This window comes from Ambystoma mexicanum, chromosome 14 (genome assembly GCF_040938575.1).
Source record: "Ambystoma mexicanum isolate Mex_15411 chromosome 14, UKY_AmexF1_1, whole genome shotgun sequence".
Lineage (NCBI taxonomy): Eukaryota > Metazoa > Chordata > Amphibia > Caudata > Ambystomatidae > Ambystoma > Ambystoma mexicanum.
The window spans coordinates 45,592,610-45,616,192 of record NC_090940.1 but is presented as its reverse complement, the minus strand read 5'-3'; the positions used below and the strand labels follow the sequence as shown (position 1 = coordinate 45,616,192).

Genomic DNA, 23,583 nt, shown 5'->3' with positions numbered 1-23,583 from the left:
CTCCCCACCCAGGATGGCAGGACCAAGAGGGGACAAGCACACAAGAAATGGGGGTTGGGGGGGGGGGGGATAGACGCCAGTTTGGGTCAATGCTGACCCTTGTGTGCATTAACACAGCTGTGAAGACAGCCTGCAGATTAAAATTCTACAAATCAGTAGAACATGTCCACTGCCACCAGCCATTTAGATATGCTTGTCACTGTAACAAATGTTACTGGAGCAGTGAGATATGGGATACAGTGTAATCCCTCAGCACTCCACGTAAGGTGGTGTGTGCTGACCTCACAAAAGAAAACTTGAGGATAAATATTCCCTTATCCTTGGAAACATTAGTTCTCACCAGGAAAATAAAAGAATATAAAGAGGAAAACCCAAAGGGCTCCCAGCAACACCACATAAAAGATGCTGTTGCTGCAAAAGTGAACTTAAGATGCCTTAGAAAATAGAGGAAACCCTGACTCCATAAAATAAAGTTAAAACCTAAAGAAACCAGGGTTCCCATAGTCGGTGCAAAAGAATGATTGAGGGGGGGGGGGGGGTTCCCACTCATTCAGGAGAACAGACCAAAATATCTAGGATTACAGCAAAAAATGCTGGGGTGGTGGGGGTCTCACGGTTGGTGAGTGTAGCTTCACTGGTTACTGGAAGGGGCTGCAGGCATCTCTGGTCGTTGTCTTTGGTTCTTCTTTTCCAGTGGTCGACTTTCCATGAGCCTCAGGATCCAATTTGTTCGAGGAATCCAGCCAATCAGCACTCGTGCTACATTCAAACTTTGGGGTGGCTCTCCTTTCAGGACAGCCAGCCTCCCAGTTGGAACTGGTTACAGACAGGCAGGCCAGAAGACAAAGGACTGCTGAGTTTAGGACTCCTCCCTTGCATCCTTTGGAGTCTTGGCAGGTTTCACAAAGGATTCCCACCGAAGACAAGTCAAACCAGAACTCCCCCCCCCCCTCCCCCCCCGGATGGTAGACGGACCATGAAAGGATAAGCAGACAAGAAATGGCAAAAAGAAAATACAGCCACTATTTTGGGTCAATGGTGACCATTCAGCGGGTAAAAATAACAAGCTGGTAGAACACGTCTGGTGCCACAAGCCATTCAGGTATGCTTGTCACTGTAACAGAAATGCAGTGAGAAAGGGGATACAGCGTAACCGCCCCCCAACTCCACATAAGGTCAGTTGTGCTGATCTCACAATGTAAAATGTAAAAGGATACAAAGTATCCCTCTACTCTTGGGAACTGTAGTTCACACAAGGAATATAAAATACAATACAAAGGGAAGCACAAAGGGCTCCCATCACTGCACAAAAGGTGCTGTGTGCTACAAAAGTAAATTGCAGATGCCTTAGAAAATATGGAGGAAAATATGACTCCAGGGTTCCCATAGCCAGAGCAAAAGTTGAGTGAGTGGGGAAAAAAGTTTCCCACTTGGAACAGATCACAAAATATAGAAGTGCAGTAAAATGTGCTGGTGGTCTCAGGTGGAGATTTGGCATAGAAAGGAAAAATCTACCTAACACACGTAGAGGGGATTTGGAATAAAAACATTTCTTGGACAGTGAGTATGGTCGCCATGGCCTCTGGCCATGCCCATTGGATTTAATCACTCCCTGCTCACTAGCCATGGTCTCCGGTCGGTGGCCATGTCCACTTTATATTTTACAATACTACCAGGCCTTCAGCTCTTTAAAACACTACTGGAGATTTTTCACCCCCAACATCACTAGCTGTAAAAATATATAATCTGTTAAATTTAACCAAGAGGCAGTGCGGGTATGCAACTGGGTGGGCAAGGCTCTTCTTGGCCCGGGTTCAGAAGGTAGCCAGGTGCCCAGTGCAGTAACAGACATTGATCAGTAGGGGAGAGGAAGAGAGGAGGCAGAAGCAAAGGGGAAGGTCTGGAGGTGCTTCCGGAACCGAACATGGTTCTCCAAGTTGCAGGGAGGCTGTTCCAGCAGGAGGCCCCAGCCGAAAAAAGATCTACCACCAACTCATTGCTTAGAGAAGCGACTGACCCTGAGGGAGTTGGCGGTGGAGGAGCGCAGAGCTAGAAAAAGAAGTAATTTCCGAAGGGAGAGTTGGTTATTTTGGACCCAGGCCCCAGAAGTCCTTGTGGACAATGCACACAGACCCAATAAAGACATTTCAGGGCTGGAGAGATTCGATCCTTGGGCTTGAGGCAAAGGATAAGTCTTGCCGTCCTGTTTTTGGAGGAGTTGCAGAGGGTAGTGTATAGAGGCAGGCAGATTTAGAAAGAGGCTGTTGCAGTAGTACAGCCTAGAGAGAACCAGGGCTATAGACAGTGAGCTGCTGGGCGAAGGTGAGGAAAGGGGGAATACCTCTGAGGAGGTGGAGTTGGTAGTTTGACTTCTTAGAGCTGTCAGAGATCTGATGAGAAACATGTGGAGTCTAAGGTGACCCTGAGGTTCTTAGCCTCACAGTTGGGAGCAGGAAGAGGGCCAAGGGAGGCCGGCCAGAGTGACAGGAAAGGAAGGTGCAGGTGTGCCTATCACGAGGATCTGTCTTACTGGCATTAAGGCAGAGATTGTTGGCGGCACACCACTCCTGGATTGCAGACAGAGATGAAGGAAAAGAGGTGGCGGAGGGGAGCCTGAAAACGAACAGGGTCTCATCAGCGTAGTCTTGAGAGAGCAGCAATGCAGTGTGCCAGGTATTGGTTGAAAAGCCAGGGAGAGCGGTTAGACCCCTGGGGAACACCACAGGTAGGGAGTGAGAGGAAAGGAAGGACCCAAGTTGGGCCTGGGAGGGTCGGTTGGAGAGGAAAGAGGTCAGCCAATGGTACCTAGGCTATCGCAGAGGCGGTTGAGCAGGATGCCATGACTAACTGTGTCAAAGGCAGAAGAGAGAACGAGTAAGATGAGGACAGAGGGGTGATTAGGATCAAGGTTGGAGGGCAGGTCTTCACGGATGATCTGGAGAGCGGTTTCCGTGCTTCTGGCTGATCTGAAACCAGACTGATGGTCATGGAGACATCCAACAGAATCAGTGTTGAGGTTAAGCTGGGCGATGGACAGCTGCCCAGGAAAGGAGTGATGGAGATCGGGCAATAGCAATGGCCTCGCATAAGCCTGTGACGCAGATCTCCATCAGTGACAAAATGGCGGCCCAACCTATGCGGTCGGAAGCAGCCATTTTGTCGCGTCCCTCCAAATCAACTGTTTTAACGACTGTCGGGGGGGACCTGTGATGGTGCCGAGCTGCCCTTTTCATTGCTCAGCCTGGATAGCAGAAATCCTTTTTGGCCGGCAGTCGACTGGCACTCGTGATTGCCTCTGCTGCAAACAGTTAAGCTCCCCCAACATTCGCTCCTCTGCATTATGTCAATCCAGCCACGGACGGACCATCGTGGCAGCCTACCTCAATGGAGTTGTGGGGATACAGTCCGTTGGATTGGCCATTACCCACTTTAGTCCTTCCCCAGAGGATGCGTTCTTTGGCAAATTCCAAGCCCTCATGCACTCTTGCTCGATGAAGGCGTATTTTAGGGATCTCTTCAAGGATATGTACCCTAAGCCTCCCGAGCCATAGCCCACTCTTCCATTGCCTCAGCAGGCACCTGGATTGTCTCCTCTGCTTCCAGGCCGGCCTCCCCTGCCTCCCTTGCCTCCACTTTCTCTGGTGCTGCCAACTCCTGTTGTGCATCCACCGCAGCTAAAGTGGCCTGATGCACCACGCCTTTCGGAAACAGCCTTCATTTACGCCAAAAACGACGAAGGGCAGGTGGGCGTAGATAAGGAGGACCCGGCCCATTCTATCAGAGCATTTAATGATCAGGTGTTGGATTTCCATGGCGTTGCTAGAATTTCCAACTCGATTCCCCAGCCCTGAAGGATGGAACTCTCTTGGAGCCATGACTTTAAAGTCACAATAGCGCTCACGTCTTTTTCTTCAAAAAGACATGCTCTCAGAATCCTGCAAAATATGGTACAAACCACATACCGGACATCACATAAAAAATATTGCAGGTTGCTTGAAGTTCCAGTCATCGGAAGACATTCCTTTAGTTTCTTGGCCACTCACTTCCTCTACGGTAGCGGCGGTTGCTACGCTTCAATCTAAGCCGCCTTCCTCCTGCACTGTCGCTTCACAAGTATTGTCTAAGAAGACGAGATCCTCAACTGTATCTGGGGGTTGGTGGGGGTAAGTTTTTGCCAATGCAGAGCTTCACTATGGCAGGCAAACGCGGATGTCATACTTGCAGTAGCCAGCCTCACGTTATGGAAGTTGTAATTTCAAGACTGTATTCTTCAAGGCAAACTGGGAGGATTTGAAAGAAAGCCCGTCTAATGCCAGGGTTTTGGTTCAGGATCTGCTCCAGGCTGTGGCCCATCATGTGGACACTTAAACCTAGGGCCCTATGATTGGAGTCGCTGTTTCCTGCCAGGTGTTGCTCCACGCTACAAAGTTTTTGAGAGGGCCAAGAGAAGGTGCTTAACCTTCTCTTTGAGGGAAAAGATCTTTTCCACTCCTCCACTGATGAGAAACTGAACAAGAGAAAAGCGAGTACGCTGACAGCCAGGTCTGTCAGTTTTAGCAAAACATGCCCCGTCTAAAATGTCCTATACTCAGAAATCGGAATCCTGATCAAGATCCTGTTTGGGTTTCAGAGGGTTTGAGGACTAAAGAGCTCGGCAGGCAGATCGTTCCTCCAGTGGGCCTCTGCTCAAAAGGAGACAAGGCGGCCTGCATGTCTCCAGGCCCTCAGCCTCTTCAGCTACAGGGAGCCTTGCCTCCGATAAATCTACAAAATGTTTTTCATCGGTCCCACGAGTCTCCAGTGGGAGGACGGATTTAGTCTCATCTGGAGGCGTGGAGGACCATTACAGAAGACCGGTGGGTTTTGTCCGTTTCCAGTGGGCCGTCGGCCACCCCTTCCAGATACTCCACCTTCTCACCCCCCTTACAACAGACCTGGTCTTTTCTCTCAGGGCCTAGGTGCAGAAGCTCCTGGACCTCAGGGCAGTGGAGAGTGATTTTATTCCCATCTGTTCAGTGCCCAAACCAACCATGCTGGCCTGCGCTCTATCCTAGACCTTTCCAACTTAAACCTTTCTCTTCCCCAAGAGAAATTCCAGATCACCACTCCCAATCAGATCCTCTTCTGAAGGGCGATTGGCTCAGCATGGTAGATCTCTCAGATGCCTGCATGCATATCCAATATGGCCTCAACATCGCAAATTCCTTTGCTTCTCAGTTGATACAGGAAATGTTCGCCCCTACTGAGCAACGAGTCCTCCCCTTTGGTCTCGGTTCAGCAGCCACAGGTCTTTACGAAAATGATGGCGTCATTGCAGCTTTCTTCAGGCTCAAAGGAATCCATATTTGGACAACTGTCAACTTTGGAGTCCCTGTCGGCAGACTACAGCAAACCATCTTCAGTACCTTCTCCAACTACTATTCCGACTTGGACTGTCGGTAAACTGGCAAGTCGTTTGTTTCTCAAGACCGGATTTTCGTAGGTTTTTGCTGGGCTACCATCAAAGCCAAGATCTTTATAACAGAGGACAGGATTACAGACTTGTCAGTGACTTGCTGTCTGTTTCTCTACTCGTACCACAGGTCAGTCTGGTGGTTACAAAGGCTTCTGGGCCTTGTGTTCTGGCTCTTCCTCTGGCGAGGCTAAAGATGAGGTGCACACAACGAACGCTACGGAACAATTGGTCTCAGGCTTCAGACCCAGACTCCCAAATGATGGCAATCCTGTTATCTATTCTGGCGCATCTCCAATGGTGGTCAACTCACACAACCTCTGTGGGAGCCTCCTTTCAGGAGCCTTCACCCAAGTCCCAATGATCAACTCCTCTCTCCTGGGCTGGGGGGCTACGTTGAACCATCTGTAGGTTTTCGACCTATGGACATCTCAGGACAGGATGTCGCTCATCAATTACCTCAATCTCTTGGCAGTTTTCTGGACTTGATCTTTTCAGCGTTCCATTGTCGTCAAGATTGTGAGAATACGCGCACACATTTCGGTGGCTATTTTATTTTTACATTTATAAAGCACACTAAACCTCTGGGCATCAAGGCGCTGTTACAACCAGTTACACTTCAGTCTTCAGTGGACATGCAGAATAAGGGGGTTTGGGGGGGAAAGTGGGTGGAATATACGGTAAGGCAGGGGCGAGGCCCTTAAACGCAAAGTTAGTTGAAGAGCAATGTTTTCAGTGTTCTCCAACACCCAGTACGATTGGCTCAGAGATGGCGCAAGAGTGGTCCAATGTCAATCTCAAAAGGTAGGGAAGCTTGCCCTGCCTGCTCTGGATTTTTTTGAGTTTAGGAAGAAGCAACCTGTTTGGGTATGCCGCTCTGAGTGGTCTGTCGGATTAAGCTCTGATCTTCTGGGAGAGGTAGGGTGGGGCTGAGTCAGAGAGGCATCTGTGTGTGATGGAAAGGGTCTTGAAAATGATTTGCTCTCGAGCAGGGAGCCAGTGGATCTCTTTCCTGGCGCCTGAGATGTGCTCTCTTTTGGCAATGTTAAGGGCTATGTTCTTTGTGAACAAACATGGTGGCACCAGGGCTCCCCCTCTTGTGAATTTAGCCATCCAAATTTGGGAACGGGGAGCGCCGAAAAATATCTGGCTACAGGCAGTGCACCTTAAGGGCAGAACAATATTGCAGCGGATTCCCTCAGCCGCCTGTCTGTGGCAAACCATGAGTGGGAGATCAGCAAATGGTTTTTTTTTTTTTTTTTTTTTTTTGCCCCCACCTTTTCTCAGTGGGGCACTCCAACAGTGGACCGGTTTGTGACTTCAGCCTGCAAAAAGCTTCTGTGCTATGCCTCCAGGGACAGGCTCTGTGCAAACCTCACTGCAAACCTTTTACCTGCCCAGCAACCAGAAAGAGACAGCAGACTGGCTCAGCAGGGCACCAAGCTGTGGCTGAAGATGGTTGCACTGCAAGAGTATCCTCATAGCCCCTGTGTGGCCCAGGCAAGCGTGGTATTTGGACCTTCTGCATCCAAAACGGGCAACCCATGTCCCCCCACCTGCTCCCCTAACCCCCAATATTGCTGGGGTCAGCACCAGGTCTACTCTCGCAGTGCTTGGGGCAGGTCTTCCACAATGCAGGCTCGCTGAACCTCAGTGCATGACTCCTGATAACATAGAATTTGGCCATGTGATGCCATAGGCATGCAGGGACATCCAGAATGTGGCCAGAGCAACATCTACAGTACTAAGATTGGAGATGTTCTGTGCTTGGTGTGCACAGCAAAATCACGACCCAGTGGGAATTTTAGTGCAGGATCTACTGCCTTAAATTGGCACAGGAAGGCCTCTTGCATTCATCTATAAAGGTGCACCTAGCTGCAATTTCTAGATGGAACAGGAGCGAGAACAGGCATCCAGTGTACAGTGCAAGGATAATGAAACGCTTTGAGGGGCCTGTTGCGCATGCATCCAACCAAAGCGATTGCCACCAATGGAGCCTTAAAGTTGTATTGGCTGCCCACATGAGACAGCTATTTGACCCTATGGGCATGGCCTATATCTGGCATGTATCCTGGAATATAGCGTTCCTATTAGCTGGCATGTTCAGGAGTAAGTTGGAGCTGCAAGGAACCATACCTGCGCTTCACAAAGGACAGTGTCTTGTTTAAGAACTAACACACACTTTATCCCAAAGGTGAGTACTGAGTTACATATGCATTCCGACCTAATCCTGCTAGTGTGGTTCTCTAACCCATCAAGGACAGCAGAGCGTGCTCAACACAGTAGACCTTTGCAGGGTCAAGTTTTAGATTGACATAACTACGACCTTCAGGAGGTCGTCAAAGCTACTGGTGGCATTCTATAAGCCCCCCCGCCTCCCAAATAAGGGAGAGGCCATTCCCAAGCAAGGCATCGCCTGATGGATAACTGCTACCATTGCAGATTCTCATGCAGATGTGAACAAGCCGCTGGAAGAAGCGTTTAAAAGCTCACTCAACGAGAGCAATGGGAGCTTCCGTGGCCATGTGGGCCGGCATCTCGCTGCTGGACATTTGAAGGGCAGCTCTGCTTACCTTTGAAGTACTACTACCTGGAAGGCCAGATTCACGGTGTTGCAAGAGTGGGGCAAGGAGTGCTACAGCGCCCATTGCAGTAAGTTGAGAATTCCAGAGGCTCTACCTTCTATAGAGTTGAGTTTCTCCCCTGTGCCTCCTGTTAATGTTTGCTACTGCTATGTATTCTATTCAAATCATGTGAATCCATGAAAGATCCAATGCTGAGAAGGCGCATGTGGCTTACCTCTAACTCCTGTTCTCCAGCATTGATATCTTTCATGGATTCACATGTGCCACCCTTCCACCCCAAGGGTCGAAACAACTAATGTATAACCATTGAAACACTGGTACTTTGAAATGTCTGGCTAGGCAAGCACTTTTTAAGCTTTTGTTTAATAGATGATGCACAGATTCTCCTCCCTCTTTCTGGGGATTATGGCAAGGATTTGGTGCTGGTGAATAGGATATATCCTCATCCAGGCATGGATGGCCACACATGGACTATGCCTGAATGATGAGAAGACGGAGCTGATAATCCTGGGTACCCATTCCAATATCAACAAATTAGGTCTTGAATACTCACCATAGATGGAAATGTCATTAAAGTAACTAAGGAGGTAAAAACCCTAGGAGTTTACCTTGATTCGACTATGTCCTTTGACAAACAAGTGAAATCTCTGGCCTCCCCTACTACTTACACTTGTAAGCTTATCAGAGCAGGTAAATCCTTCCTTTCAAATAACGGCTGCATGATCTTGGTCAGAGCATTAGTACTATCAAGGTTAGACTATTGTAATGCCCTATGCAATGGCGCTAATAAAGCTATCATCCAGAGGTTACAAACCCTTCAAAATAATGCCTTAAAGGAATGGTTCGGTCAAAAATGTTTATTGCCCCTACGGGTCGGCCATGTGTTTTTAAGCCTAAGTCGCTCGATTTTAGAAAAATTTCCTATGGACCTTACCCGAGTTTTCGTCCATTAAACGCACGCGAAAACAGGCACCAGGGAGCTGCCATTTTGTGATAATCCTATCATTTCCCCCATCGCCCTGGCTGACCTGCTTTTGCAGCACTAAATCATATCCCCCGCCCCTGAGCCTGACATTATCAAAACATTCATATTCCCCGCCTCTCTCCGTGACGTTACTGTGCTGCGTAGGCAAACGCGCCCAGTCGTCTTCTACGCGACTTCACACAGAAACCGGAAACCAACACAGATCAGCTCACAACACAGCTCGCCACAATTCGGAATATGAAACTGTACTTTAAAATCAAACCGCAACACGGTAAATTTGGTAAAGTACATTTGACATTAAATGTTTATAGAATATTCTGCAATTGCCATATGAACTCCGAAAGTAATTTATTTTCTTTTATCTCTATCCGCAAATCCTTAAAATTTTATCGCGAGTCACGCGCTGTTCATTTATGGTACACAGGGTGTTGGTTTTCGTTCAAAGAGGCACTTTTGTCGCACGTTGAACCGCAAGGCTGTTCCATCAAGTAGGCACTAGGCCAGCGTAAAGGTTGATATGTTGCTTCTAGCCGCTAGTACCACGTAAGGGCATATGGGCCCTTGGCGTTCGTCCCATAAGATTATTAGAATGGTGCAGTTGTTTACATTAAGCTGCAGCTGGCGGCTGAAGAAACCGTCTGCCGGTGTCTGAAACTGGTGGCAGGGGCAAAATGGAAGGATGTACCTATTTTGAAAACATAAAATGTATAATTGGTCTCGCCAGCCGATCTTTATTAATATTATTTATTTTATTTATTACGGCCGAGCTGAAACTATTTGCTTTCAAGGATAGCGCAATGGACTATTTTCGGCTCTAAAATCAATGCGAAAACTAACGAAATAAATCGAGGTTGGTACACAATGAGAAACAACTTTTTGTCTACATGCGTGTGGAATGTGGACCTGCATGCCCATGTGCCCGCTACAAGGACGATCCCACAAACCTTTTCAAAGCTCTTCATTCATTTATTCATGCATCCATTCATTAATTTCTTCATTGCGGTATAAAAGCGTCTAAAGAGTTACTTACATTATATTTGCAATTTCCATTGTTTCTCTGCGTAATGCAGTCCATAAATCGCACTGTGCTCTTGACAACGATTTTTTGTATACTGAACTAACATGAAACTCGGTCTAGTTTAAGAATTTTCTGCCTTATCGTCTCAAACGTTATTGCACCCCCCAAACCCTCCTTCAAATTAAGTTCTTTCTGCATGGTCCCTGTCTCTCAAGGTCAAAAAACAATAGGACCGAGTTGAGAGTTGTGGGCCTCTTCAGGGCGCGAGCTGAAAATCAAAGCCACTGACCTTCACTAGAAATTAGCATACATTCTTTCTTTGCAACATCCCGTAGTAAAGCCATCTGTGAGAACTTGAAGTTTCGAATCGATCTATGTAGTGCGCCTCAATGTGCAAATGCGAACTGCCTTCTCTCCCATCTGCAACGGCTCACTTGGCGCGTTCTAAGGCCCCAATTTTGTCGTTGTTGTCTGCGAGCTTTGAAGCCCCAAAGAACCATAACTATTGAGACTTTTAATTTTTTGGGGAAGGTCAGGGAAAGTATAAAGTACCCGAGGAGTTGAAAGTGAGATTTATTTGTTTTATTATTTGCAATACGCAAGCCTCCCCTCGGTTAACAGTGCCCAGCATTTATAAGAGATTGCGAAAATTAGTTACATCAACAAAAATATATACATACACATATAGACAAGGTCAGCAATATGAGGTGAATAGAGAGAATTCAAAGATGACACCCAGGTAGTTCGGCACCCACGATGGTGAAGGTAGGGGTTAGGGTTAACGTACTTTGTATGCACACTGTACAATAAAATTTATTTACAAAAAGACAATCGTATTACAATTATTTAAACCGGGATTTGTACTTCACAACCAGCTCTCCTTTGGGTGGACATGGCACAGTGGCAATGGATCAGTGCTCTGCACAGAAACATTCAAAATTCCATATCTGTGCTTCTCCAATACAGCAACAATAAGGCTTTTGACAAAGTCGAACTCCATTTCCTCATAGACTGGTTTGATCACCCATTGCTAACTACTTTTTTTAAAAGGCCTTAGTGTAGCGAGGCATCCTTACATTATCCCTAGTCCTAGATTGTTCACGGCCGAGATTCTCGTTATGGGCCAAGACGGCAAGTAGAGTCCTATGTCTCATGCCCTGTATGCTGAAATGCAAGCGCTTTGGCCTGTACTTTAGGCACATATTGTGGAACACCTCCAAACCTCCTGTGTGACAGAATTCTATCAGTCCCCTTGATGGAGTTTTATCGAAAACAATCTTCTCAATGGCTTTGTGTGTCAGTGAAGACAGATTCAACCACTACTTCTTCCGTGCCTCCACTGGGGATAAAGGCCCATGTTCACATTGGTGGAAATGTAGGTTTTCTGAACAGCGGTGCACGTTGGTACAGTGGTGCATCAGTGACCGCCATTTTTCAAGTGGTATTTCCACTGACCCTTCACGTTTTGGAGCTCCACCAAAGATGGTTGCTGATAGACTGGGACCCCTGTGAAATACTTTCCAAACCTTTTTTTTCCCCTGCAGCCGAGATTTTCTTGATTGATTTAGCAAGATGCCATACGTCAAATTTATTAATATGTGGGAACTGCTCTCTTTGTCTTGGCAATTGAAACGTGTCTGTCCGTGGCTATCAGGTCGATGTGCATTCCCCTCGATTGTAGATATTCCACTGATTTTATAAATCCTAGTTTCTCCATGGCCACTGAGGATGTACATTGTGTTACCTGCACGACCACCAAACTCACAATTTTCTTACTATCCATGTCCTGAAAGTGGTAGGTGCAGTACTTGGCAGAAAATCCAGGGCTGTCGCACTGTCCATCGCCAGCTAGCCTGTATCGTCTGCCTTCGAATGTACTTGCTAGAGACAATTGTTCAATTTTTCAAGCATCACTAATGGCCGGAAACAGATAATCATGTTGGTATTTGTAGTACTGCATTTTTGAAATGAAATGAAGTCCCACAAACTGAAAGAAAGACTCTAACTTTCTAAAACTGGAGCCACTAAAAAGTGATGCAGCTGCACACAGTAGATTGCCTGCTGGCAGTTTCCCCACCATCGGTTGTGCAGACCATGAGAACGTATGATGTAATCTACAGGCGGCTGTATTGTGACGTTACTGCCTTGTTTTTGACGAGTCACATGAATCAATGGCTTCCCACATACTTTCCCTCTGACGGAATGCCCACATTTCAGCATACTTATAATATTCATCAAACTACTATTGAATACTATGTATTTGCCGTCTTTCATTAGACTGTCATCCTGCGTCAAAGTTGTTTCGGCCTGTGACGTTGAGGACATATTACCACATTTGAAAGCAATATTGTTGCTATCAAGTTCTGATGCATCAGTGAATGCTGCTGCTGGTTCATTCTGTCATTTCAACATCTGCTACCTCAACATTGATGTGAGAACACAACAATGTCGACAGCTTTTTTGGTGGCAATTTTTGGGCGGGTGTAGATTGTGTGAATTGATCTGCGACTACTTCAGAGCTATCTTCAATACATCCAGTATCATGTTGCGGCGGTGCGGTCGTACTGTAGCAATGGTCCAATAAAACTTTTCTGGATTCTCCGGACACATTCATTTCATGTTCTGGCCATTGGACATGAGCATCCCGAGTCTGAATTAATAGTTCCTCCATAGTGTAAATGGTCTGGCAAGCAACATCTCTCATTCGCTTCACTGTCTGTGTATGTATAGTTCGTAGACCCACAGGTAACTAGAGGACAGATTGGAAAAGGGATGTTCAGTTTAAACACAAGATAAAGTATAGTACAATTGACTGGAAAAAAAAACATAAAATAGTCCCCAGCACAAAATAAATTCTAAAGTTATGAACTGTTTGTAACTAACCTTATTTTGGTTTCTTTTCTTTGCAACTTTTTTGACTCGACCTTCAACATCTGCATGCGGTTGCTCCGATACGTATCCGCATGTCTTCCCTTCCTCTTGCGCTGCAACAACTATTTCCTGTATCGGCATAGACAGCACGGAATGAGGCTCCATCGACTCCCTGAAACATAGTATTTTCATTACTGTGTATCAAAATATTAGCGTAAAACGCACGCGAGGACGAACACACATGTACATCTCAATAACCAAACACGATTTAAACATTGTGTGGAACAATCAGACGAAAAGTATTCGAGCTCTGATGACCTAGTTCGATGGAGATGTCAGTATCCATACCTTTGGCTCTACATGGACTGCCACAAATGATTGTATTGAAGAGGCATCAGCAACTCCCTGAAACACAGTACTTGAGTTAGTATGGTCTTCAATATCGTAAACATAACACACACTTGGGGTCGACGGCACAGGTACATATACAGAGATAACCACAAATGTTGCATTGTCTAAAAGAATCAAGGAATATTTAAAAATGATCAGATTTAATCGACTTATTTCTCCGATTTCTTTACATCTGCATCATCTAAATGGGATCTTGTGATTGTAGTGGAAGCTCCATCCTATCCCTGAAACACAGTACTTGCGTTAATAGGGAAGAAAGTATAGCAAATGGAATCACGTTATATGATCACGCTCAATGGAGCTGTCAGTATCCATACCTCATGCTGCTGAAGAATATCTAGGGCTGTTGTCAATGTGGTGCGCACTTCCGAAAGCTGTTGCGCCGATTCGTATCCGCATGGTCCCGCTTCCACCGGAATTACTTGAATGTCAGGCTCCGCATCGAGTGCGTGCGTTGACGATTCAACAACTGCCTGAAACATAGTATTTGCATTAGTAAGGATTACAATATTGAAAACACAACACACGCTTGGTCGACCGCACAGGTACATATCAACGGCTAACCACATATGAAACATGGTGTAGAACAATCAAACGACAAGTGTTCCAGTCCTGATGTTCACGGTCAGTTGAGCTGTCGGTATCCATACCTCAGGCTGCTGAAGAACATCTAGGGCTGTTGTCAATATGGTGGACGCTTCAGCATGTCCCTGATAGACAGTACTTGCATTAGTATGGATAACACTAATTATAACTGAAAACAAACACCAGGGGACGACAACTAAGGTGTATATATAAATTGGAAAGCACTAACCAAACAATTGGTAAAATAATCACACGATACATACAAACTATTACTTGACATGCATAAAACAAGTCTGTAGCGGAATAGCCAAGTATGATTACCTGATACGCACTAGAAGTGGTTGATAACTGCGAGCACGTGACGGAAGTAGAATGTTCTTGCTTCAGATTCAAGGGATAGTCAAGAAGTTGTAAAGGTAAATTATTGTTTGAAAATGAAATGCCAATATTTAAAATTGCCATGTAAGTTGACAGAATACTCGAGTAATGCACAATATTGCACAGTTCCCTGTGCCCGTATATAGATTTCGTTTGTGGGTTATGAAATCTAAAAATAATATATTGATGAATGTCATTCAAATAGCTATACACTCATATCAATGTCGAAAGTATTATAAATTAGAAACACCTAAAACATCAATGAATCCATTCGGCTACCTACACACTACCGCAAGGCCTAAAGCTAAAAACGGACACTTGACTCGCCAGTGGCGGATTGTGGATGAATAGAGTGGGAATAGCGTTTGCGAGCAACTTCCGTGTCGATTGCCGTTTGTTCTTCTTTGTTACCCAAGATGTGGTGTACATGTTCGAGGGAAAGTGCCGGATGCAGATGCGGTATCGATCACCCCTCTTGCCCTCAAAGACTTGTTGGACTCTACTTTCCAGCTCATCCAGTGGATATCCACAATGTCTGACCCATTCTCTTATTCGATCAACAGTTTTCGGGAATACATCCATTGTAGTGCCTTCAAATTTAGCATGGGTCTTCGAAGGGCAACCGCTAATCGAACAGGCAGGCATTGTTGAAAATTCTGAAAAGTAAATATCAAGATTATTATAAAACCTTGATGAATAAAAATGTCCTAAAAAAGTAAATGAACCATGCTCAATGCAAGGTTTGTTTTGGTCGCCGGAACTATAACAGTTCATCATGTGTGGCTTTTTATTTGCATAAGTTACAGAAATGTTTTAAATTATGTGACTAAACTCTGAACATGTGACTCGTCCCTTGGATGTTCTGTCTTGCACGAAAAGGAACCATGCTTACATTATAGACTGGACCCCCGAAGGCTGCAATTCGATAACAATTGACACAGATGAAAATAAATAGATCTATTGATAGCATAATAATTGAAACTCAAGTCAATACCAATGAGACCAATGACAATAGCTCTATTGGGTACTGTAATAGCAAATAGATTGAAATGTAAAAATTACCGAAATATGACTAGGATACATGGCCTTACCTTGACCAACAAACAGTTGGATTCAGCAGGCCGAGCAGTATGTTGCAGGAGAACAGGTAGATTGCCACAGGTAGCACACTGACGAGTTTGCTCGAAGCGGTCACAGATAGCACGGCGACGAGCAGATTAGCATAGATCTCAGTGCTTCTCAGGTAGAAGGTTTAGGAGTTGACTTGCAAACCACAAAGATGTTCTCATGAGACATATCGTGGTTTATAAAGTATTAGAAACAGGGGTGTGTTTGTGAATGAATGAAGTGTGTATGTCGTGGTATTATGTGGATTGCAGGGGGGCGGCATGCCTCAGGGGAGGCCTGCCTGGTGACACGGGGTCTGAGGAGGCCATGTGAGCGATGGCCCCTGGGCTTGGATACCTTTTGAAGTGTACATGCTGTTTGGCACCTTGGCTGTTTGCGCCCGTCACTTGCCCTTATGTGATGTTAACTTTGCATGACATTCGCGTAGATGGGAACACTGAGCAGGACACGGGTCATCCATTTTTTTACCCCCTTTCCACTCCATTTTGGCGACCAGGCCTCACTGCGATAGTACAGCGCGCAGAGCACATGGCCCACAGCCTCGTTCCCACTCTGACTGGAAGACTCCAGAGGTATTTTCAACCGCTAATAAATGTAACACATCACTCTCTGAGATCACGGTCCTTCATGTCAACCGGCCTGAACCAAGCACATGGCTTGTTCATCTCCACAAACGTGTCCTTGCCCACGCACCCTCGCCAGTGGAAAGTTACTGCCATTCTGACCCTGTGTCCCTGCAAGGTATTCTCTTCATGTGCCAGACCACTGACCACGCCATGATGGCCACCTAGCAGATCCCCAACTAACATTAGACCCCTACTGCAGTATATCCTATCAATAATAAAGTGCCACATATCGGAGATTCTTGTGAGCACAAACCCACACTATTATAGTAGTCAAGACCCTTGACCGAAGGCCTTTATAATCCAATGTTAATTGATAGTATTGATATGTGTGACTTTTATAGAGACATAACCGACTGAAAGACTTTGAACAAGTGTTATTTAGTGCATGCATTATTGATAATATATTATGTTAGCTTAGTGACCACCCGGCTTCAGTGACCTGAACTTCACCCATTCCGAGCATAGGTGTCTGACGTCCATCCTTGAATGGAGACGCACTTGATTTAAAAAATCGAAACAACTGTTGTTAAAATATATGTGGTGTTTTATTTTGATGACACAAAAATACAAAGGTTTACACATTGTACGGTTCAGGTTGCAGCACAGCGAGAGATCCCCTGTACTGACCGCTGTCACTCGGGAACGTTTCTCTTATGGCACGAACTGCACAGGCGGGTATCACGCTTCGAACGCGGTGTCCAAGCCTCCCGTGAAGCCACCATGTAAAGGAACGATGGGCCACCAGCCTGTACCACCTGTGAAAAGGAATGAAACTGTTTTTAAATGACCAAGATAAGTTTAATAAACGTTTGTTGTCAATAACCATTCTTGTAACTAATGGCATTCTGCTTGGACAAATGCTATCTAGACACTGCACACTATTGAGACTTTCATGCATTACAATGATATGTATATGTAATTTTGGATATAGTAGAAGACCATGAAATAGGAGTGGCATGACAAGCAGAGTATACTTACTTGTTACTCTGATTACAAGGACGAACAGTTGCGCGAAGTTCGTGCAGAAGCACCATCATTATCCTCAACACGGACCGTGTGAGGCAGGCTGCCCTGAAGTCTGGCAGCTCGGTGATGCATTGTGGTCGTGGCTCGCCTTCCGAAATGTAGGCCACGTATCCCGAGTTTTCACAGCAGCAGCAGTTCTCCTCCTCGGTCGGCATTAGCTCGCACCGATTGCATGTGCACCAGGTGGAAACACCGTCCATGCAACTAGGTCCAGTGTCTTCATCCGTTGATTCGTCCTGCCAACTGCTGTCCGAAGCCCCATCGTTTTCGCGTGTTTCCCCTTCCAGTAGTTCCTCATCGGTATACTCGGGCTCGTACATGTAGGGCATTATTGTATCCATTGTGTGTTGCACAAACTAAAATAATTGCTAGCGGTGGTACTGGTATCTGTCCACACGGGCTACAAGCAACAAAGGTAGCTGACCAGAGCACAGAAACGAGTCACAGAATACTCAAAGTAACACAGAGAGGAATGGAATCGAAAATCTGCTGCTGTCTGTTGTGAAACGGTCTGTTTATACTTATTGAGGAAAGAGGCGCCCTGCCATTTCCATGGCGACACGTCATTAGCTGAAGTGCAGCGATTGTTGACACGAGACGTGCTTTGGCATTGTGAAATGGGCGGTACGCGTCTGCTGATGACAGGCTCAGGGGCGGGGGATATGATTTAGTGTCGCAAAAGCAGATGGGGGGGGGGGGGGGGGGAATGATAGGATTATCACAAAGTGGCAGCTCCCTGGTGCCTGTTTTCGTGTGTGTTTAATGGACGAAAACATGGGTAAGGTCCATAGGAATTTTTTCTAAAATCGAGCGACTTAGGCTTAAACACATGGCCGACCCGTAGGGGCAATAAAACATTTTGACCGAACCATTCCTTTAACATCGGCACTAGGAATTAACAAAATGGAACATATCTCCGCTACTACGAGGCAATACAAATGACTCTCCACCCATAATAAATCTTGTTAAAAACTGTCTCCTTGACTCATAAAGCGCTAAACAATGCTGCCCCAAGCTACCTCTCAGACAGATTAAAGGGAAGAATTACCATCATGCTGACAAGAACTGGTAATGCCAATTGCCTCGTGGTGCTGAGATTCAGACTTAGCAAGGTTGGAGGTGATAGCTTCCCTGTCAAGGCTGCTAAACTCTGGAACTCCCTGCCTCACGAGCTTAGAGTAGATCAACTTTACTTTCACTTTAGAAAAAACTATATCAACCTGCTCAATTCCACTGACCACTAGCTCGCTCTCCTCCCTGTCACTTAGCCTTAGCTCTCCTGTGTATATACAGTTTTCTAGGACCCATTTTGTATATATGTACACATGCCGTTATTTTACGTTTTTATTCATACCTGTAATTATGTTTACCATGTTTTTTATTGTAATAACATGAACTACTTGTAACCTTGTAAGCTGTGCATCTCCTTACTGTTGCGCCCTGTTACCCTCGGGTTTGGCGTGCATTCGAAATAAATAAACAAACTTATTAAAAAAGGCATTTTTTATTATTGTCTATGCAATTCTTTTCTCCCACATTACCTTCAACTGTGTGGACTTCAGGTTCCTATTTTTGGGTTACCTGTTTAGATTTGTATATAATTGTTTGTGTAGTACTCCTTGTAGTACTCTTGACTTTTAACTATATGTGTTTTTAATAGACTATTTTCATGCATCTGTGCGGACCCTCTAATACTCAATAGTGTCTAAGGGTTTGGTAACTGTTACTCTACACCAAACCCCTGAACTTCCAAGTCGAAGCCGTACTGCTCAGTCTAAGCCAGCTAGTAAGTCTTTGGTTAGGCTGAAGTATGAAAAGCCCTTACAGGTGCACTATGTTGACTGAGAACCCCACTCCTGTGATGGTTATGAAAATACTGTCTTAAAACTACGCTTCATTTCTGTAGACTACTGTATATTGATGGGAGCTTTCATTTCCTATAATTTACATCTCTGATAGCGATTCATTCACTTGGAAATGGCATGCCAAGGTCTCAATAAGGACATAGAGCTGGATTGGTTGGGCAGGTTGTGTTCATCTTTCATCGACCGACCCACCTCTTCTTGCTCATTGGAAAGTTGATATCCAAATGTTCACTTTTGCTTTGGACTTTCTTTCAGGTCGTTCTGCCCAGATCATCGCCCGTTTCAGAAGTGCATCCGGAACAAAGCGTCCTCTGCTTGCACCATATGCCTGGACTTGGTGCAGCATCGCCCCTCCTATAACATCCTGAACAGCCCCTGCTGCAAGACTGCCTGGTTCCACAGAGAGTGCTTACAGGTGAGAAATGCACCTGACTTTGTGTGTTCACACACACACCACTGAAGTCATTTTATTTTGTCTCTTTGGATTGATAAGATTTGAATTGGACTTTTATGAGGATGACACCACATATATTGAAGGCATATTTCCTAATGAATAGCTTCCTTTCTTCCCATGGAAAGGCCTCTCTAGAAATGGGCACACCATCTACAAGTCACAGCTCGGTGTGACCAAGCTGTTCTTTTTTTATTTTTATTTTTTTAATTAATATAATTTCAGGGCAAGCTCTTGGTAGACAAGGCCATACTAGAGCAAATATGAATGATCTATTTGACAATGGATCTTAAAGTATTCCTTTAATAAGACAACTCTTTTTTTTCACAACGTAAAAAGCTTGCAGTTTCACATGGCCAGCAGCACTTCATTTATGACTATTGGAGGATAAAAATCTGTATACAACAGAATGTTAAATATTTTATTACAAATGGAAGCAACCTCTTGGATTAGTTTGGAAACAATCTTAATTCAGAACAGGGTACAAAATGTGCAATCACTGCTGGTGATATTTGGCTCTTGGCTAGTAAGAAATTGTATTCTGGTAGTGTATTTTGAATTGAGGATTAATAACACCAAGAGTGATGTTCAGAGAGGTCCTGATAAAGAATGCAACTTTGGCATTAATTATCAACCATAATAGTGTAAAAAGCATGAAGACCTCAGATTTTCAAGTTTGCAATACATTTGTGACCGAAGGATAACTTACTTGGGACAGTTAAGTTTACTAATCTTTAGTGTGTGTGTATATATATATATCTGATGTTTGTTAATCTGCTTAGAATCACATGCTGTGCATAGGTCCGACATCCAGTGGTCACTGCGGAGTATTGCACTTTGTTTTTCGTAGTCGAAAAAGGGACGTCGACAAGGCGTGTCTGAAACACTATCCCTATAGTGACGTGCGTTGTACCCACAATCCCTCACGCGTCGAGGTCCCTCAGATTGTTTTTTTCCGCCCAGCTACTGGTCGCCTTTACGCGGAGCTCCTCGAGAGACATTGCAAATTTCATCTCCTCGACCTTTGGTCGTTTTCTCATTAATATTAAACACATACTCCCTCCCTCGTCGCAGTTGTGAAGCTGTTGTCCGCCGAGCAAGATCTTCGACGGAGGGTCGAGCAGAGGAGATCCTTCGGCGTTGCCGAACACGTGGCCTGGCCTCGCAGGCCATATACAGTAGGGAGAGTGGGGCCGTGGGATATCTCTGGTTCTTTTCTGAGAATGCCTTTCCCTTTCCCCTTCCTTTCCCTTGGGGTGGTTATCACGATTTATTACCTCGGCTATGGAGAGGACTCCCTTTAGATTTTGCCCGCTTTGCAAAGGCAAATTTACTTGGAAGGACAAGCATTCACGGTGTAACCGCTGCTTGCCCCTCGATCACAAGGAGGAAGGTTGCGCGGCTTGTCGGCTTCTTAAGCCTAAAACTCTAAAAGACCGTAGGGTTAAAAGGTGGGCGGCCTACGCGATGTCGAAGGCCGAAGGTTCACCCACCGCTGCTACCACCGACAGTGACGAGGAACATGACCTCCGCTACGGAAGTCGAAAACCCCTCTAAGGAGCGCTCGCGCGCTTCGTCGTCTGTCCCCGGCCCCGACGGGCTCGGCTCACGCCCTGCTTATGGGGATGAACACCCCGGCGACATTGACGCACACAAAAACACACTTAAGCACACAACCCACTGCTCTTCTTCGTCTAAGACGAAGAGAGCTTCGGCGCCCAAGGAGACGCAGGTTCCACCGGCGGCCTTCTCGGACCGTTCGGGTTCGAAGCCCCTCTCGCAGCCGCGACCAGCGACTGGGCTTTCGGCAAATAAGGGCGCCGCCCCCAAACCTTCGGCGGGCGCGCATCAACAAAAGGCGCATACCGCCGTGGAGCGATCGACACCCGTAGCGTCAAAAACGCAAGCTTCCGCCGACAAACAAGTCGCCGAGAGCTTGGCGAGGATCGTTGTAGCCGACGCCCAGAAGCGTACGCCGAAAGTCACGTCGAGCGCTACGCACAAGTCGAAAGACACGCCGAAAAAGCCCGAAGGAAGGCAGGGACTACCCCCTTCAGTCGGGGGGTCACCCAGCGCACCTGAAGGTTTTTCGGAGGGCGACGGGACCCTTTCCTCGACGCCTTGGGAGAGGTTGAGCCGTTTCCAGCTAGATGACTCTATTTTTCCCCCACCAGACCGCTCTGGGGTACCCCATGAAACCATGGAAAGACTCCACCTCTGTATGGAGAGGATGGAAAGGTTTATGAATACCCAGACCTCTCAAACTCCCAAGAGGACTAGAGAAGGGCCTCAGGAGGACCCCAGGGCCAAAAATCCGAGGCTAGTCGATCCCCAGGTGGACACAGCCTCAGACTTCCATAATGTATACGACCTCACTGGGGAGGAACAATACTTGGAGGAGGAGGATGATTTCATGGACGATGAAGGACAGAACCAGGAGGAATGTCTGGAAGACAGGCCAGACATTATAGAAGAAGGCTTCGGAGAAAACACAGAAGGAGGACCTTCGCACCCCTGGCAATCCCCATCAGTATATTCCGACACTGATGTCCTAAACCTAAATCCTCCTGACAATTCACCGGTTAGGAACACGTCTCCAATTGACGATCAGCCCACTTTCAATGCACTGTTGCGCAGAGCAGCAGCACATTTCGAACTGGACACTGGGGAACTCTCTCCAGAATTAGACTTTGTGGAAAGAGTAATTAAAGAGAAACCCCCGGTCAGCCAGACCATTCCCCTCCTAGCTTCAGTGAAGAGAAGAATCATCCCTTCGCTGGCCACTCCCGCATTGATCAGAGGGGTCAATCCGAGAATTGAAAAACTTTTCACTCCTTCTCCCTCAGACCCGCTATACATTAAGGGACATTCCATTCCGGATTCCCTAGTAGTATCTAATACTAGAAAGAGGGCAGGGGTACCACTTTCCACCAGTGAGGCACCCCCTGACAAGGAGGGCAAAAGGCTATATGCCCTCGCAAAAAGAGTACCTTCCTCGGCTGCCTTCTCAGCAAGAATTGCGAACAACAATTCTTTGCTTGCTAGCTATGCAGACGCGCAGTGGGCCAAACTGCGCAAGGACGCCGAGGAAGCACCGGAGCCTTTACGTACACGCCTACTTTCAACTATTGGCGAAGGAACCCAGGTGAACCAGAGCATTGTAAAAAAACTCTCTGGACGCGGCAGAAACAGCGGGACGTTCCCTGGTGCAGGGAATACTCCTAAAACGCCATGTATGGCTGCGCAACTCAGGGTTTAAACCGGAGACACAGGCGTCTTTAATAAATAAACCTGTGGAAGACTCTAACCTCTTCGGGAAAGCGGTGGATGAAGCTCTAGAGATGGCTAAAAAAGAGTTCGATACTTCAAGACTCTTGACCAAATCTCTAAGCCCACTACCAGACGCGGCTATGGCAACAAACGCCTTTTTCGTGGCCAAAGCCAACAACAACAAAGTCAGCATCAACAATACCCTGCCACCAATTACCAGACCAATAGTGGGCAGTACAGCCAAAGAGGCCAACACCGGGGTAAAGAGAGAGGTCGGGGATCCACCCCCAGAGGCTCCCAAGCCCCCAACAACTCCAAGTGACGCGAAGATTCGCGCCCCCTCCCATGCAACACCGGTCGGGGGCCGGATAACATCCTTTCTTCCTGCATGGGAGGAGATAAAGTCAGACCGTTGGGTACTTTCCACCGTAGCCCACGGATACTGTATCGAATTCAATAGTTCCCCATCCTACAGACCCCCGAGGGGACGTCGCATGACACCGGAACATCTTGCCATCCTTCTCCAAGAAGTACAACAACTGCTGGAAAAAGGAGCCATAGAGGTCGTGCCTCTATCTCGGGTAACGGAAGGTATTTATTCAGTGTACTTCCTTGTACCCAAAAAGGATCTAACCATGCGCCCTGTATTAGATCTGCGCCCAGCGAACAAGTTTATCAAACCCCAAAAGTTTCGTATGGTAACCTTACAGGAAGTGATCCCACTGCTTTCTCAGGGAGATTACATGACAACATTGGACATGAAAGATGCATACTTTCATATTTTAATGTTGCCAGCGCACAGAAAATACCTCAGGTTCATGATAGAGGGCAAACACTACCAGTTCAGAGTGCTACCCTTCGGCATAGCATCAGCACCAAGGGTATTCACGAAGGTGCTGGCAGTGGTAGCGGCCCACCTGCGCAGGTTGTCC

The 23,583-nt window shown here is 46.3% G+C and overlaps 1 protein-coding gene across 2 annotated transcripts in view; it reads left to right on the top strand.

Moving 5' to 3' along the window:
- The window catches only part of G2E3 (G2/M-phase specific E3 ubiquitin protein ligase), a 950,771-nt gene that overhangs the window by 437,863 nt on the left and 489,325 nt on the right, over window positions 1–23,583 (top strand). For both annotated transcript variants that reach the window (XM_069638501.1, XM_069638502.1), the window contains exon 7: window positions 19,186–19,345. In XM_069638501.1, the coding sequence (XP_069494602.1) occupies window positions 19,186–19,345 (160 nt within the window). The remainder of the gene's footprint in view (window positions 1–19,185; window positions 19,346–23,583) is intronic.